Here is a 17,999-nt window from a genome sequence, read left to right as displayed (position 1 = left end):
CTTCGAAAATCCTTGTACGGCCTCAAGCAGTCCCCTCGACAGTGGTATAAGCGTTTTGACCAGTTTATGGTAAAACACAAGTACACTCGCAGCCAATTTGATCATTGTGTGTACTTCCGAAAAATCCAAAATGGTTCCTTCATTTATTTGCTCTTGTATGTGGATGACATGCTAATTGCATCCAAGAGCAAGGTGGAGATAGATAAATTGAAGGATCAGCTCAAAAAGGAGTTCGAAATGAAAGATTTGGGCGAAGCTCGACGAATACTTGGAATGGAAATCAAGAGGGATCGAAGCAAAGGTACAATTTGGTTATCGCAATCTCAATATTTGAGGAAAATTTTGCAGCGATTTGATAACAATGGCTCGACTAAACCTGTAAGTACTCCGCTCGCTTCTCATTTCAAGTTAAGTGCTTCTTTATGCCCTAATTCTATTGAAGAACGAAGATACATGAAAAATGTCCCTTATGCTAATGTTGTTGGAGCTTTGATGTACGCGATGGTTTGTACGAGGCCCGATCTTTCGCATGCGGTTAGTATGGTTAGCCGATACATGCACGATCCGGGAAAGGGACATTGGCAAGCTGTGAAGTGGATACTTCGATATCTTCGTGGAACTATCGATGTTGGTATAAAATTCCAAAGAAAAGAAAATCTCGAGCTTGATAAACTTGTGGTCGGTTATGTGGATTCGGATTATGCAGGTGATTTAGACAAACGGCGATCCACTACTGGATATGTGTTCACTATGGCCGGTGGACCCGTTTGTTGGCGTTCGACTCTTCAATCCACCGTTGCATTATCCACTACCGAGGCAGAATACATGGCGGTTACTGAAGCTTTCAAGGAAGCTATTTGGATGCATGGTTTGGTGAATGATTTGGGAATTGCTCAAAAACACATTGAGGTGTTTTGTGACAGCCAAAGCGCTATTTGTTTGTCGAAGAATCAAGTTAATCATGCCCGAACCAAGCACATTGCCATTCGTTTTCACTTTGTTCGAGAAATTATTGAAGAAGGTGATGTTCGATTGCTGAAAATTGGAACCGCCGAAAATCCCGCCGACATGTTAACGAAAGTGGTTACTCGAGATAAGTTGATCCATTGCTTGGACTTGATCAACATTGGATAGTCGGTGCACTTGGTGGCAGCCAAAGCCGGTGATGAGGATTATGAGAACTTTCGCCAAGGTGGAGATTGTTGGAATTGGCTAAAGTTTTCTAGAATGTGTCTATTTCTCTCCCATTCAAACACCCTAGTCAAAGTGATGATTGATGCTCCCAAGATTGATGGTTGGTGTTCCAACTTCATCTAGATTCATCCATTGTTGTACCTATAAATAGACTTGTATAGTGTTTGTAGAAGTGTGCAGAAAATTAGAGAGAATAATTGAGAGACACTTGTGAGGAAATCTTGAGAGAAACACTTTGTAATCCTCTTGTAGTATTTGAGTGAAATACTTGGCTGCCACCCGTGGAGTAGGAGTTTATTTCTCCGAACCACGTAAATTTCGTGTCTCGTTTGATTTCGTATTTGTGTGAGAGTGTTCTCGTTTATGTTTTCGCTTCCGCTTTGCGCAACATTAATAAGCAAGATCTCAGCAAGCAAACATGCATTTCAACTAATTTTATTGTCGAGTTTGATAAATTAGAGCTAGTAAAGAACTTTTGTAGAATGATTGAACTGAGAGTTTAAACGTTAAGATTAGTTAGAGACTTACTTAGAAAGAATTGTACGAGAAACTTGTTTGAGATCGAGCTTAATTAGTTAATGGTGAAGAGAATCACAAAAAAATAGGCTTACACATAGAATTAAGAGAATAGCTCGATTACAGAGCTTAGTTATGTTCATGGTTAGCAGCTTAACAAACGAACACATCTCGAGTAATTTAAAGAAAGGGTTTAGTTAGACATTGCAGTAAGTTAGTTAGAGTTAATTATAGAGTTTAAGTAAATAAAATTCAACGTAACATAGAGCTTCGTTAGAGTGTTAAGTTATATACAGAGCTTACTTACGCATTATAATTATAAAGCCTAATTTTTTTTTTGAGATTTATCTATATTAATTAATAGGGCAAATTACAGTCACCCCTGAAATAAGGTCAAATTACGGAAAAAAAATTCTTATATTAGATAATTACAACTACCCCTCAACTATGTATTGTCTTACGAAAAAACCATCATTCAGTAGTTTTTTTTTTTTTTTTTTTTGTAATTTGACATTATCTCAGGAGGTGGCCGTAATTTACCCTAATTAGTATTTCCATATAGTGTAAATGCCTCCACTTCATCACTCCCTGAAGTTAGCTGGAATAGTATCTGCTCGGAAATACTCTTTTCGAACATCCTTCGCCGAACAAAACCTCACCTACAAATATCATAAATTAATAAAAAAAAAAAAAAAAAAATTAGGGCCGATTCGATATGCAATTATACGCAATTTTTCGAAAAATGAAAACAAATTAATATCCGAAAAAAAATATACTTACCAAAGAGGCGTATGATTTCAACAAGGGCTTAATCATCAGCCAAATTGGTTTGAATATAAACGGAGCGTCCACAAACAGGACTTCGGTCAATAGCCTCGGATAGTAGCAGTCGAATGCATCAAACTGCACATAACCAAAGATAACATAAGAAAATTATTAAAAAAAATTAAGTAATACGATCGAAGTTTTTAGCATTTACCACAAACGTTACGAATTTAATGTCGGTATTTTCTGCACGAAAGCCTCGGAGATCAACTATAACGAGTATTTCTTGTTTTCCACCTCGGAATTTGCGTAATGCCTTTTCGATTAAAAACACACAGAGCTTCTCATCTTCAAAGTGTTCCTGCACGCTCAATAAATATTAAATAAAGCTTGCATATTGAGATAAAATTTCAAGAGAGAACGCATGTATTCGATGGAATTTTTTTTTCCGGGTTTATTGCATTTAGTACCCCTATGTTATTCCGAATTGATCAAAAAACTCCTCGTGTTGTAAATATTAGCAAAAAATCCCTATGATCAAATTTTATTAGCAAATTACCCCCCTAAAGGAACACTGTTTTGGGGGCTGTGTGCTAAAAAAAAGTGCAGCATAGGGGTTGTTTTGCTAATAGTTTATAACACAAGAAGTTTAGGCTAGCTTATGTTACGTACCCCTGGAAAATGCTTCGATGCTTCCACTACTAGCACTGCTCTGCCCCGTGAATCGAGATAATTGTGCAGATAAGCTTTTCCCGTTTCCGCTGCACGTTTGACCGACTCTTCGGACAATTTGGACACACCGAACTCCTTTCGCCATCTCTGTTAAGGTAAAGATAAACTCAACGACACCATATATTTTCAAAAGCTACGGTTTTTAATGTTAGTCAAAGAAAAACGAAGGGAAAAGAAAGAAAAAAGATTCGATTTTTAACATCATTCAAAGGAAAGCGAAAGAAAGGAAACTAATATGAAAATAGGGTGCGAGTAATAATTAGAGACTAATATGAAAATTATAGTTACAATGGCTTTAGTCAACTTGGAGACGGCATCTTCGACGGAATATTTTCGATCCTTGAGAAACCAAAGAATCATTTGATCGTCATCTCTCCCATATTTTCCCAACGGCAGACTGTTTTGCTCTTTCTCGAGCTTTTCTTTTACTTCTGCCACAAGCTGCAACATGAAACATATGATCAACCGCATTAAAATTTCATCGAACCAAAATCGATACTACACGAAGAGTTTCGCTATTTCTCCTTCAACGGAAAAAAAAAAAAAAAAAAAAAAAAAAAAGCTCATCCCTTTACTTTTAAGACAGCAAAAAACCATGACCTCATAATTATCCAGACAAGAAAGTACACAAAAAACGGACAATTCATACACCATGTATATTTCGATTCATCCCGCTAACTTATAGCTACAATGGAGGTTAAATAATTGAATTCTTCGAATTTTCAAGAAATGCAACTTAAACAAAGAATCAAATAAACCAGGACAAATTCATTTCAAATTTTAATAACCAAACAAGAACAAGAAATCGAGCAAAACCGTATATACGAGGGTGTGAAAGTGTGTACTCTGTGTGTATTTCGAGGAGCAACGGAACAACTGCGAATTCCGAGCTTGAAAACCTTGGTGGGTTTCTTGTAATGAGTAGAAACTGCCTTGAAATGTTGAGCCAAAGGAGGACTACGCATCATTACACAGTGAGACATTTCATCAAACAGTTTGCGATCACTTGATTTTTCTCACTGATATCAAAGCTACCGCATTTTGTAGCTATAACAGAATTGCGGGTGCATGTGTAGGAGTTGGGTTTGTACCGAACTCTTAACGATAACAAAATTTATTACCGCCCTCCTATTAAATCGATATAAGATATGAGTATGTTTTAAAAGTACAAAGTATAGTATTTAAGCTATAAGATTCATAATATTCCACACTAGAGAGATGAAACCGCGCACGAGTAGGGGTGGAAATCGGACGGAATTGATCAGAATGCAAAAAATCATTCATGTTTCGGAATACTTTGGAATTGGCGAAATGTAGGAAATTTCGAAAATTAGGTTAGTTTATAATCTCTTGTTCTAAATTCGGATATAATGAAAATTTTCACAATATATTTCAAAATTTTGCAGTAAAAAATGCAAAAAAAATTCAGAAGAGGGTTCGAAGAAATGCAATATATAAAACCAAATGTAGGAACAACAAATTCATACAAAGATTTTTTATGCAACAAAGAATTTCTGATACCAATTATTTTTTGCTAATGTTTTAATTTACTTGATCCGTTAGTATTTATACTTTTCATATAAAATATAATATAAATTATATTATGGAATTACAAATATATCATAAAATTATATTATATATTTCGAAAAACAATCGAAATATTTAGAACTAAAACCGGATCAAAAATCGGAATTTTCAGTAATTTTATATACAATAACGATTCCATTCCAAATAAATTTGGAAAAATCGGATATCAGAACTTAAAAAATTGGAATAAAAATTACTGTTTCAAATTCAGATGTTTTCATATCGGAATTGGCGGAATTACGAACTTTAATTCCGATTTTCCACCCCTACCCACATTGGATGAATAACATCGTCACGTGATAAACACGTTATGGTTGCTTATGCTGTTATGCACTTGTCAAGCATTAAATTAAAGAAAATGGTCTTGCTGTTTTTTTTATTTAATAAAATAAATTAAAATCTAGAAAAAATACATCTACATTAGCTACAACTTTGAAAACTTACATAAATTCTCTTGAAATGTTTATTTTTTTAAGAATAAATTACACTCACGTCCCTCCAGTTAGATTTATTTAAATTTCAACCCTTTTATTTGAAAAAAATATTAGTCAAACCTCACTTGAAGTTTATTTTCAGATGTGACAAATTGTTATACAAGAATAAATATGACCATAAGCATATACTAAGGAATCAACAAAAAATCTTTTCCATTTTGATTTAATACAAAATCAAGAACTAATTAACTAATTAATATTAATTAAAGAAGCTCCAAAAACAAGCTTGCTTTTGGATGAAGTCCACACTCTTTGAGACTCGTTCCCATTCGATCTTCACCGTAAACTTTTCTCGGAAAATTCGATATTAGCCTGTAATTTCCGACTCCGATAAGCCCTAACGAATCAACGTACACGTAAATCGCTCGGATCTTGTCCGTGCACAAGAAGCTACATTCCCTTCTCTCCCCGTTCGGAAATCGAATCAAAATCTAGCAAAATCAAATCAAGATTACATTTTTAGCTGCGAATTTTAAATCATGTTTTTTTTTCTTGAGAAATTAGTGTTTATTGCATTTAGTACCCCCTATGTTATATTGAATTGCTAAAGACTCCTCATTTTATTTTATTGGCAAAAACCATTTTTAATGCATTTTATTTATCACACAACCCCTAAAATTGTGGGTTTAGGGGGGTATTTGCTAACAAATATTGAATCATAGGGTTTTTTTAACATTTAGAAAAAAACAAAGGGTCCGAATGCAATAAATTCAAAATGAAAAGAATATATATATAGGAAAATAATTTATTGTAACCTGAGTTGCTTCAGCTGCTTTCTGAGAAGTTTGTGCACTAATGTTTGCTGGCTTAGCTTTGTTAGCTTTAGCTTCTGCATTAATTGGCTTCTTCTTGAGTGTTTCTTTCTCCTAAAATAACACAAATATTAAATTTGTTTTAAACCGAGATCGAAACCGAAACCCGAAACACGAAAACTCTTATTTATTTAACGAACCTGGTCTACATGGAGAGATGTTACATAAGCAACATCTTGTTCGTCCCTCAACCGTTGATTATCAACGCTTGTCGTTTCATCGTGTTTAGCCACGTCATCACTCCCAAATGCTACTCCTTGTTCTTCTATTGTTCTTTGCAGAATTTCGACTAATTCGGCAGGAGAAACCGGGCCTTCTATCTACAAACAAAGGAAGGCAAAATCTAGTAACGCCTCGTTTGGTAGGTTACATAAATTACGATTTCGTCGAATAATTGGCTTCATTTGGTGTTTGGTTACTTCAATAACTTTTCGGGCCGACTTAATATGTTCTTATTTTGTTTTATTGATGAATCGTGTATTGGATCCTCAAAAATTGGACTATATAATTGGATTCGGGAAATTTAATGTTCTCATCCCTCAAGTTTGCAATGATTTCACATTTAGTTCCTTATATTTATAAAAAAAAAACACATTTGATCCCTTAGGCCTATTTTGGTTGAGCTGATCCGGGTGGATAGTTCCTCTAATCCACTCGGATCTCAACTTTGGTTCAGCCCAACCGTGTTCTGGATTGTACTTGGGCCCGGGTCCGGATCATGGAATTACTGGATCTCCCATCAGGCCGAATGAGGTGAGATTGAGTAATCTCATCCAACACTCAGCCCAATCAACTACCTATATTACTATTATGCCCTGAATATTTATTTCTAATTACAAGACTACCCCATATATATATATATCAATTACGCCCTAGAATTTTCCCGTCATAGCATTACACAGCCGTTCTTCTGCACCGAAAACCGAAACCAAAAACCGAATAGAACAATTCTGAGAAATTCAAAGGAAAGATCGAAAAAATAAATCAATTAAATTTGTGCTTCAAACGGCTCACCTGATGATCGGGAACCTGGCGGACGATGCTTACAGAAACATTAATTTTTAGACATTGTTAATCCTCGGTTCGATGATAATAAGATTCTCCACTGTGGTCTGTGGTTTTTTCACGGAGGTATTTTTTCGGATAATCGACTCATCTAGGTTGTCTAATACGTTCCTTTCTTCGTTTTTTAGGCCCCCCTAAACAGGAGTAATCACAGATTGATTTCACAGATTGCTTCAAACGCATCCGAGTAAAATTGAAGAATTTTGGGTTCATATCCTTAATTTTCCTTTTTTTATATCCTTAATTTTCTCGCATTGTTCTTACAGCATTTCAAATTCTTGAAAGAAAAAAAAAGATATTTTCTGCTATATGTTTATATCTCATGATTCTTGAATTTCATTTTATTTGATTGTCAGTTATCCCTCTTTTTTAATTGTATTCAATGCTTTTGTGGCTTATTCGAAGTTTGTTCTATGCTACACCACGATAATTTAAATTCATATATTGATTGCTATAAACAATGGGTTCATTTTTTTTTTTTTTTTTTTTATTGCAGTATTTGCAGGGGAACCAATTGTGGAGTACAGTTCCACCAAATAAATGAAGCATATGATGTAAGTAAAATCTTCGAACTTTTTTTGTTTACTTACTTGTCCTTTTCTCCTTTAGGTTTAATTTCACAGATCTTGTTCGATTGTCACTAATGCCTCGTTTGGTTGCTAAGATAAGATTAAATAAATCTAATAAAAACCCAATTATTTTATCGGGCACCGAGACGTCCAACAAAAAAACTACCTAAAAGGCCGATAAGCTACGAAAAGTTATTGGGATACCAAACATTAAACGAAGTTAAATTATTTAGCTAATAATGGTTAATCTCCCCAACTAAACGAGGACTCATAGTCTAATTTTATAGTAAGAGGTTCAATGCCAATTCTCCAATAAGCGTAAATAAGGGATGATAAGAACTAATTTTTTGGCACCCTGAAAAGTTATTGAACCAACTAAATACGAGGCATTAACCTCTTTTTTTTCTCGCGATGGCGATATATTAGTAGCGATTTTGTTCACTTGAAGCATTTACTAATAATTATTAGAGTATGAAATTGACCTACGTGGTGGATTCTTGAATATCGACGTGACATGTGTTTGTTTTGGTTTAGTTACTTCTTGTAATGAAATACTTTCATGATAGGAATCATTTGCTTTCTCATTAAAGTTGATCTCAATTAGCTGACTAGTCGATTTTCGATCACCCACCGAAGCCCCTACATGTACAAGAATGAATGATTATTAGAAACATGGAAATATACGTGTGTTCAAATATTGTGGAGAATTCTAATTCTCGGTGGGATTTTATATATATTCAATGGGATTTTTTTTCTTTTTGCAGATTGTGATGAGTAATTTACGAGGGGAAGTGAGCACACCACAGAGATGTGCGACGATGGTGATTCGGAAGAAGGGATGAGAGGAATGAACGATCAAGATTGGGAGCTGTGGGAAGAGTGGATGGGATGGGAAGGTGCTGGAATTCAAGATTACTCTTCCCATATTAACCCTTACATTTAATGACATCTTCAAAATGAGTTTAATCAAGTGTTTGTATATATATATATATATATATATATATATATATATATATATATATATATATATATATATATGTTGTATTGAAGTTGTAAAGATGGTTGAGGTTGCCGTGTATAATGATGTTTAATATTTTTTTTTTTTTGCTGTATATATCATGGCATTGTTCCTTGGAAGGAACACTGTTAATTGTATCTTGTATATCAATGTTAATTATTAAATGATTTTACTTAGTATATTTGAGTTTTTACATTCTCTTGTTATGTTGAGGTTTGTCTTGTTTTAATTGTTGTGCTTTGATTCCATGCTGACCTCCTCTTAGAAATATAGAAAATTTGGACTCCCGTTGTTCAATCCTAAACGATACACGCTTCCAATGACACCTAGTAATCGTTTGCCCCGTCGATTGGCCGTTTGCCGTTATCTTTCTTTGAGGGGTGGTTTGACCCGGACGAGTGAACAAAATTGGAGGGGCGGTTTTAAAAAACAAGAAAAATGGTTGATGTAAGAAGTGGTGGGTTCAAATAGTGTTTTCCATTATTTTGGGGTATATAATATAATAATAAAAAAAGAGAGAGAAAGGGCGATATGGTAATTAACCACATTATCCGTCCCAAACAACCCAACCTTTCACGAGATTAACACACCTAGTTTCAATCCCATAGACTCGAATCCCACCAACCAAAACCGAGATCCCATCCAACTAACACCAATCCATACAGTAGAATTTGAAAAAGAACCCCAAATCCCATCCCATCCCATCAACCCAACCAAAAGGGGCCTTATGTTTCAATATTTTGACAATTTTGGTCATTTTTGTCAATTTACCCTTAGTCTGTCAGTTACGGTAGTGATGGGCACATGTTTACAGAAAATTGACGGAAATGACTAAAAATGTTAATTTTTTTAAACATGACGGATGAAATGTGTCTTTTGTGAACATGATAGACTAAATGTAAAATCGGTTAAAACTTATATTTTTCCTAATTGGATTCTAAGGCCTCATTTGGTAGTCAGAATAAGATTGGGAAAATTACATTTTTCATCCTTAAACTTTGCACCGATTCCACATTTGGTCTCCATGTTTACAAATAACACATTTGGTCTCCATGTTCACAAATAACACATTTGGTCCCTCGTGTTCCATTAATTCAACAATTTTGGTCATTTTCGTCAATTTAACTTTAGTCCGTTAGTTAAGGGGAGATTCCGTTAGTTTTGACGGAGATTGACGGAAAGGACTAAAAGTGTTGAATTTTTGAAACATAAGGGACCAAATGTGTGTTTTGTGAACATGGGGGACCAAATATGGAATCGATGCAAACTTGAGGGATGAAAACTGTATTTTTCCAAGACAAGATTATATTAATATCGGACTAATGGACCAAAATAAAATAACAGAACTACTAAGAAAATGTACTAACCTGTTGAATCACAGCTATACTATCACCACTAGCTGGAGCAACAACAGCACAAAAAGGGAATGTACAAGCCCCTAATGCAGCCGCCATCTCCGAACCCTCTCCGCCACCCGAAAGCCCACCCCAGCTAACGAAATTCGCATCGAGAAAATGTACAACCACCTCCGAACAAAGCGTCCCTCGACAAAAACCCGAAGTGAACGGATGTTCCGGCGAATGTACGTACATGAACACGAACTTACGCTCGTCTCTAGCCATCTTCATTACGTCCTTAAACCGACACGCGTAGAAAAACGGGTGCATTGTACCGTAGTCCCGCTCGAAACTAGTCGAAAACGACGACCATTCTTCTCGAGGGTGGAAATTCGAATTATTATTATTATTATTAGGATGGTTTTGAAAGGGAAAGTTTAATGGTGGTTGATTATGAATGTGATGGTTGTGGTGGTTTGTTCTTCCTCCGAACCGAATTAGGTCGACTCCTTGGTTCATCATTCTCGAACATCCTTCTAGAATGTTCCGAGGGAGGCTCGTGATTCTTCGGACGATTCTCTTGCACGATTCTTCTCCGGAATATCTTCTTGAATATGACATTTTTTTTTCTTGAAAAATTAGTGAAAGTGAAATTTCTTATTAGTGGTTTCATGTGAAATGAAACATATATGTTGGAAGAGGTTTATAATTTGAATTTTCAAACATATGTAATTACTAATTAATAATGTCATAATCAACTTTATTTTTAACTTTGTCTTTTTACTTTTTTCTTTTAATTTAATTTCTCTTGTATCGAGTTCTAAAGAAGATGCCTTAATTCCTTTATTGTCAGCTGAATTTCTGGGGTTAAGACAATCAAAAGGGAAACAAGGCAAGACAAGAAAATTAAGAAATAACACTACATTTCAAGAATATATATATATATATATTATTTATATATATGTATATTATTTATCAATATGTATGTATATATTGACATTGAAAATTAATGAAAATTCGATTAAAATTCGACTCGATTAGAACAAAAATGATAAATAAATTAAAAAATGTGGGAAAATTACAGTTTTCACCCCTCAAGTTTGCATTAATTTCACATTTGGTCCTTCATGTTCACAAAAAAGCACATTTGGTCCCTCATGTTTGAATAATTTAACACTTTTGGTTATTTCCGTCACCGTTAGTCCGTCAGTTAAAGCAGCGACGGACACACACATAATTCCGTTAGTACTAACGAAAAATTGACGAAAAATACTAAAATTGTTCAATTTTGGAAACATCAGAGATCAAATGTAAAATTGGTGCAAACTTGAGGAATGAAAATAGTAATTTTCCCAAAAAAATGTAAAAAAAAATCCAAGATACTCGAGTTCGATTCGTGTTCGACTGAGTGTGAACCAGTCGGACCTTGTCATCTACTATTTCCATGAATAAATCAAAGTTCACTTTAATATGACTTAGCTTCAAAGCAACGTATAGTCTCACTTGTGCTAAATTACAAAACAAGCTCATTTTCAACTTGCAATTTGCATATACTAATCCATACAAAATGATGTTTTCCTTAAACATGATCAAAGATTTGACTAATTTAATTTAATTTAATTTAGATCATTGCTTTCCTTCAAAGGTAATTTATTTTAAAAAAATGTATTCCTCATGATTAAATGCATGGACTAATAATGGATCACAAATTCACAACATTATCAAGAAAGCATATATGTTCAAGAAATCATCTCTCACAATTCCAATGTTAGTTCCTACTTATTTCCTATTCTTGTTTCAACAATCATGCTTCTCTTGCTCTTCTTTCGAATTTCGATAATATTGTTATCCTTCCATCCAAACGGGGCCTTATCGGCTCGTTGCATAACAACAACCTCATCGAAAACCTACCAAAGATGCATGACACTCCCCACTCAACAAGCTTCGATAGCTTGGTCGTTCCACCCCAAAAATGCAACCCTAGACCTAGCCTTCTTCGGTAGCTTCATCTCTCCGTCTGGGTGGGTCGGGTGGGGCATAAACCCTACATCACCCGAGATGACGGGTACGCGGGCCTTGATCGCTTTCCCGGATCCAAATACGGGTCAAATAGTCCTACTCCCCTACATCTTGGACCCTAACGTCAAGCTCCAACGGGGCCCGCTCCTCTCCCGTCCGCTCGACCTCCACGCCACCGCCTCGTCAGCCGCTCTGTACGGTGGCCGCATGGCCACCATACACAGCGGGGCCACCATCCAGATACACGCCACCGTAAACCTCGTAACGAACAAAACCAAGATCCACTTCGTCTGGAACCGCGGGCTATACGTCCAGGGCTACTCCCCGACCATCCATCCAACTGGAACGGACGATCTCTCCTCGATCGCCACGATAGACGTCCTGTCCGGGGCGACCGACGGGTCCCACACAAACATAATCCAGCCACTCAAAATCGCACACGGTGTAATAAATGCAGTCTCGTGGGGAATCTTGCTCCCGATCGGGGCAATCACTGCCAGATACCTGCGCCAGATCCAGTCAGTGGGGCCCGCATGGTTCTACATGCACGTAGGGGTTCAAATCTCCGCGATTGTTTTGGGTACGGTGGGGTTCGGCATTGGAATCAAGCTAGGGGAAATGTCCCCCGGCCGGGTGTACGGGCCCCACCGGAAGCTAGGGTTTGCAGCTTTCTGCTTGGGATGGCTGCAGACCCTGGCGCTATTGTTCAGACCTAAAACTACTAATAAGTTCCGAAAGTATTGGAAATCGTACCACCACTTCGTGGGGTACGGTTGCGTGATTTTAGGGGTTGTGAATTGTTTCCAAGGGTTTGAAGTGATGGGGGAGGAGTACTCTTATGCAAAGTTGGGTTATTGTTTGTGTTTGTCTACATTGGTAGGGGTTTGCATTGCACTTGAAGTTAATTCTTGGGTTATTTTTTGTAGAAAATCTAAGGAAGAAAAGTTGAAGAGGGAGGGGCTGTTTGGCAGTGGATCAATTAATAATAGTCATTAATTGTGAAATAGATTTTACATGCTATAAGTTTTAAGCCCATTTTCACATGCATAAATTTTGAATTTATTTATGCTGTATGTAACATGTTATATATGTTTTCAAGAAAAGAAAAAAGTCAAAATCAAGAACAAGCCTTGAACACTTTCAAGATTAAAGATTGAACATTGCCCAGAAATTGATATTTTCATATTTAATTAATTTTGAATTTGATTGTATGGAAAAAAAAAGTGAAAGCCCTTTTAACAAACCAAATGTAATTAATTTCTTGCTTTCTTTTGGTCGATTCCAAAAATCAAATCAATTGCTTTTAGTAAAGGCAACAGCTAGCACCAATATATACACCACCTTTCTCTTTCTCGTATGGGCCCCACCCTCAACTTCTCGTTTTCACTTAAAATCGTAATTTTTCGGATCGGAATTAAAAAAACAAAATTATATTGCATATTACATATTCACAAAGACAAAATTAGACAAGTCTACCGTTTTCTATGCTATACTCAGTGAAAGTCACAATAGGTAAATATTTACCGTTGGTCTACACACGCACTAATGTGGGTGCGTGTGCATTTGTGTGCTTATGAACAGTACAGATCTACCCGGTGTGTTCACCCGATATAACATAATATAAACCTAATTGGGATCTTCAAAAATTATTAAAATTTTAGGATCTCAAATCCTTAAGATCTCTATTATGTATGTATATGAGATGCTACGCCCGGTGTGACACACCGGGTGATCTTGAATCGTTATATCTATATAAATAACTATCCACTAAACACATATACACACGGGTGTGTTGTTATTATGTGTAGATCAAATGTTCAACGTCACCCGATGCATTTCATCAGGTCTAGCATCTACAAAATCGTGTTTTTTTTCTTCTTTTTTTTTTTTTTTTTCCGTTTTCAAAAGATCTATTTAATTATACTTGGCCCAAAAATTATAAATCAATCGAAATCAAGCTTTTATCAATATATGTATACACACACACATGACACATGGAAAAAACATTAGTTAAACCATCAAAATCTTGGAGTCTCAAAGTAGACAACAAGTTGAAAGGGCCTTTTATCCAACAAGTGCATTTCAGTCACATTTTCATGATTCTTTTTTATTTTATTTTATTTTATTTTTGGTATAGAAATATTTTGATGAATTATAATTATAGCCAACAAAAATCGCTTTAGGGGAATCTAACGACTTTCATTCAAAATAATTATGCGCGTGCTTGTGTCGCATTTTACCTTTGCCTACTATATATCATCACCTACATTTAGTGCCTTATCTTGTGTCGGCAAATTACGGCCAACCCCCTAAGGTAAGGTTAAATTATGAAAAAAATCCCTCTTGTTTTTATAATTACAATCATCCACTTTAACTATGTATTATATTACACGTCCATCTTTAAAGTGTTAAATTTACCAACTTGAGGGGGGTTTTCGTAAGAAAATACATAGCTGAAAGGGTAGTTGTAATTATCCAAATAGATAAGGATTTTTCGTAATTTGACCTTATCTCTCTTATAGGTTGGTCGTAATTTGCCCGAAGAATAATAATATTTGTTTCAAATCCAATTTGAATCTTATCTTCGTCTCTAAAGCATAACCAGCCATATCTCATTTATTTAATTTCCCAATGTGTTTATCCTCTCTAATATGCAAGAGGATATATGATAATTATTTACACTTTTGATGCAATAATTTAATAATCAAGAATGACCTAACGGTTGGAACAAATTATTATGATTTATGTCTCTCAAATGGTCTGCAAGCTATTATACGAGAGTATAGATTTATCCAATGTACCTATATGATTAGCTATGAATTTTTTTTTTTAAATAAAAAATATATACTACTAAAAACATCAAAGCACAAGCATTGCAGCCTTTATTCCCCACTTATATCACAAAAGTGGAATTTGTACCAATAAAAATTTATAATATAATAATTCATCAAAAGCAAGAATATAAAATTTCACTACACATTTTCTCTCTCACATGCCATCCACAACATTTCATGTCACCAACACATATTTTGAGACAAGATTTTATTCCACCCTTTTCTCTAAATTGTAATAAATATTTATTAAATTTATAAAAAAAAAAATATGTTTTTGAAATTAAAAAAAAAATTGCCACCTGGGAATCTGATCTTTCAGGCCAGCAAAAACTTTACAGAAAGTTAATGTATTCCAGTGAGAAAATTAAATAAGGGAAATTAAATAGTCTGAATTAAGTGGGTTGGGTTGGGTGATGAGAGTGACAACTTATGGGCCAATTATTCCTCAAAACAGTTCTCTAATTCCTTTGTATGCAGATGATCAAGATTTGTGAGTGGGATTGTCTGAAAAGAATATATCTGTAAGAATAATATTAAATAAATAGTATTTATTTATTTATTGAATTTAATGGTGGTAATTAATTATAATAATGGGTAAAGTAAAGTGGATATGAGTGGGAAACATAATTTGCCCCATAACCCTACCCTAAAAAAGAGAACCCTAATTTATTTTATTTTTATATAAGGGGCCTCCATACCTTTCTGCTGCTAACACAAAGTAGTGCTTGAAACCACATGATAATTGTTACATCAACTTTTATTATATTTATTAGGGCAAATTACGAGCACGCCTGAGGTAAAGTTAAATTACAAAAACACGACTCATGTTTGTATAATTATAAGTACTTCCCTCAACTATGTATTATCGTACACAAAAATTCATCCAGTTGATAAATTTAGGGGTGTTCATTCGGTAAAATTATACAGAAATTAGGGTACGCCAACATTTCATACTGTTTAGCGTGTGGTTTGATAAATAACCGAATTAACTAGATTTTATCAAAAATATTTAAAATTTTTGATTTTTTTTATTTAATTTAATTAATTTTAGTTTAAATACTAATATTGCGTATATAAATATATAAATATAAAATAAAATTGAATACCACACGAATTAATGGTTCGGTAATCGGGATGTACGAATTTTAGTTCGGTTCGATTCGATCAGTTTATCGACCGGATTAACACCCCTAGGTAAATTTTACATTGTAAGGGTGGACGTGTAAGACAATACATAGTTGAAGGGGGTGGTTGTAATTATGCAAACAAGAGGGGTTTTAAGAAATGTTGGGGGAGCCATGTCACCCCATAGCTGTATGTTGTCTCTACCACTTCCTGAAACTAATGGTCCGTTAGAACTCTATCGGAATAATGTATTCTATGTATAGTCCCGTTAGAGTTTCTAAAAGTGTTTCAGGGGTGATTGTAATTACCGATTCTACAATGGGCTTTAAAGTTATTTTAGCATACCTTAGCGGTGTAGGTGTAATTTACACTTTTTTTTTTCCTTTACTCAATTCTATGTAACGTAAATTTGACCTATAATATATTCGTTTATTAATTGAAGAATGCTTTTCTAGTATGGTCACGATGCAATTATGGTGGCAATTTGATTTTATCTTTTTGTTTTAAATGATCTTGATAAATCATAAAATTTATAATTTCGAGAAGTGTATATAGGTTTTGATATAGGAAAAAAGGCTATTAATTATTAAGGTTTTTAGGATTTATAGTAATAAATCAATATCTAAATGAAATTGACAATGATTGATAATAAATTAATAATCATTCTGATTTAGATATTCCCACAGTAATCTAATTGTGAAATTTTTAATCTAATTAGCATGAAAATGACATCACGTGGAATTGATCATGACGTCAGGCCCATAATGGGGACAAAGAAATCATGCAAATCTTGATTATCATCATTTTGTAATATCTAGTGCATTTATAATAGATTTCAAAATAATATGAACCTAATGGATAATCATTAATCACATAATTTTCAAATAATTAAATCAATATTTTTTACTCTTTCGAAACTCGTACCGGACCGGCCGGTTGAACCGGGTAAACCGTGAATATTGCCTAGTCCGATTCGGTTTGACCGGTTGAACCGTAATATCAAAACCCGAGTGAAATTCTTTTTAGTTTTTACTGCCTGAAGAAAAATATATTAAAAAAATATATATATCAAAATGTATTAACCAACACGTAACCCATTTTACCTATATATTGGGAAAATTATATTGTTCTTCCATGATGTTAAGTCTAATTAATTACATACAGACCCTCATATTTTTAAAATATTACAAAGACCCCCTTAATGTTTACTTGTAGCTAAATTAAAATTAAACTCATTAAATCATAATTTTCTGTTTACTAAGATATTCTTAAAAGGAAAAAAAAAAACATAATTTTCTTCAATAATTTTGAGTAAATAATTTTGAAAAATTAACAATTTTATTTTTATTTTTTTGAAAAAAATTACTGATTAAATTGGGGTACATAAGGAATCAAAAGAATTTCTTTGTTGATAATCATTGTAAATTTGTTTTATTACTGAATCTATATAACTTGTAATAAAGTTGCACAGAAGCTGGTCCACCATTTGCAATTTGCAGCTGCACCAAAAAAATTTAGCACTGTCATAACTAATGTAGTGTACTCTTTTCTTCTCTACCTTCTTTCTTGTTATCTTCATTTTCAATTTTCTTTAGCTCCCTCTTCAAATTACGAAAAAACCCTTCTTGTTTGTATAATTACAACCGCTCCCTCAACTACGAATCTTGTTCCACGCCTATTCTTGCGGTGTCAAATTTAGTGGAATATTCTTCAGTTTGTACCCGTTTTACCCCATTTGAGCTCCACATAAGATATGTTTTTCGACTTGTAAATATCAGATTGTGGTGTATCAGAAACTGCATTTTTGCACAAATCGAGTACAAATTAGAGAACATTCCACCGAATCTAGAAGCTTCTATTGAATTTGACACAATAAGAATAGATGTGTAAGAATATTCATAGTCAAGGCGATAACTGTAATTACCCAAAGAA

General features: G+C 34.5%; 3 protein-coding genes and 1 long non-coding RNA gene across 4 annotated transcripts; 2 read left to right on the top strand and 2 right to left on the bottom strand.

The window, feature by feature from the left end:
• Positions 1-1,946: 1,946 nt before the first annotated feature.
• On the bottom strand, positions 1,947-4,308 carry LOC105975112 (uncharacterized). The gene is made up of 6 exons (XM_013000287.2): positions 4,053-4,308; positions 3,496-3,648; positions 3,148-3,294; positions 2,690-2,836; positions 2,491-2,613; positions 1,947-2,369 (listed from the first exon to the last, which is right to left on the bottom strand). Exons 1-6 carry the CDS (start codon positions 4,188-4,190, stop codon positions 2,292-2,294), a joined length of 786 nt encoding a protein of 261 aa, XP_012855741.2. The 5' UTR covers positions 4,191-4,308; the 3' UTR covers positions 1,947-2,291.
• Positions 4,309-5,336: 1,028 nt separating this feature from the next.
• LOC105974998 (plant UBX domain-containing protein 10-like) lies at positions 5,337-10,854 on the bottom strand. Its single transcript, XM_013000161.2, has 4 exons — positions 10,120-10,854; positions 6,241-6,420; positions 6,044-6,154; positions 5,337-5,719 (listed from the first exon to the last, which is right to left on the bottom strand). The coding sequence occupies exons 1-4, from the start codon at positions 10,708-10,710 to the stop codon at positions 5,492-5,494; spliced, it is 1,110 nt and encodes a 369-aa protein (XP_012855615.1). The 5' UTR covers positions 10,711-10,854; the 3' UTR covers positions 5,337-5,491.
• LOC105953945 (uncharacterized) lies at positions 7,009-8,938 on the top strand. Its single transcript, XR_016033593.1, has 3 exons — positions 7,009-7,231; positions 7,662-7,719; positions 8,499-8,938. It is a non-coding gene; the product is annotated as an uncharacterized LOC105953945 (long non-coding RNA).
• An 881-nt stretch (positions 10,855-11,735) lies between the features above and the next one.
• On the top strand, positions 11,736-13,259 carry LOC105974997 (Auxin-responsive family protein). The gene has a single exon (XM_013000160.2). The coding sequence runs from the start codon at positions 11,896-11,898 to the stop codon at positions 13,102-13,104; it is 1,209 nt and encodes a 402-aa protein (XP_012855614.2). The 5' UTR covers positions 11,736-11,895; the 3' UTR covers positions 13,105-13,259.
• Positions 13,260-17,999: the final 4,740 nt, after the last annotated feature.

This window comes from Erythranthe guttata, chromosome 9 (genome assembly GCF_056151865.1).
Source record: "Erythranthe guttata isolate IM_541 chromosome 9, IM_541, whole genome shotgun sequence".
NCBI lineage: Eukaryota > Viridiplantae > Streptophyta > Magnoliopsida > Lamiales > Phrymaceae > Erythranthe > Erythranthe guttata.
This window is presented reverse-complemented; position numbering and strand designations above follow the sequence as displayed.

Bases quoted from the DNA above. Each gene is read 5' to 3' on its own strand.
- LOC105974998 (XM_013000161.2), bottom strand. From the start codon at position 10,710: ATGTCATATTCAAGAAGATATTCCGGAGAAGAATCGTGCAAGAGAATC. The intron at 6,421-10,119 runs GTTAGTACATTT...CTTTGTTTGTAG, and splicing joins GTATAGCTGTGATTCAACAG to ATAGAAGGCCCGGTTTCTCC. The intron at 6,155-6,240 runs GTTCGTTAAATA...GTGTTATTTTAG, and splicing joins CATCTCTCCATGTAGACCAG to GAGAAAGAAACACTCAAGAA.
- LOC105974997 (XM_013000160.2), top strand. From the start codon at position 11,896: ATGCTTCTCTTGCTCTTCTTTCGAATTTCGATAATATTGTTATCCTTC.
- LOC105975112 (XM_013000287.2), bottom strand. From the start codon at position 4,190: ATGTCTCACTGTGTAATGATGCGTAGTCCTCCTTTGGCTCAACATTTC. The intron at 3,649-4,052 runs GTACACACTTTC...TTCATGTTGCAG, and splicing joins CTCCTCGAAATACACACAGA to CTTGTGGCAGAAGTAAAAGA. The intron at 2,370-2,490 runs GTAAGTATATTT...TGATATTTGTAG, and splicing joins TGAAATCATACGCCTCTTTG to GTGAGGTTTTGTTCGGCGAA.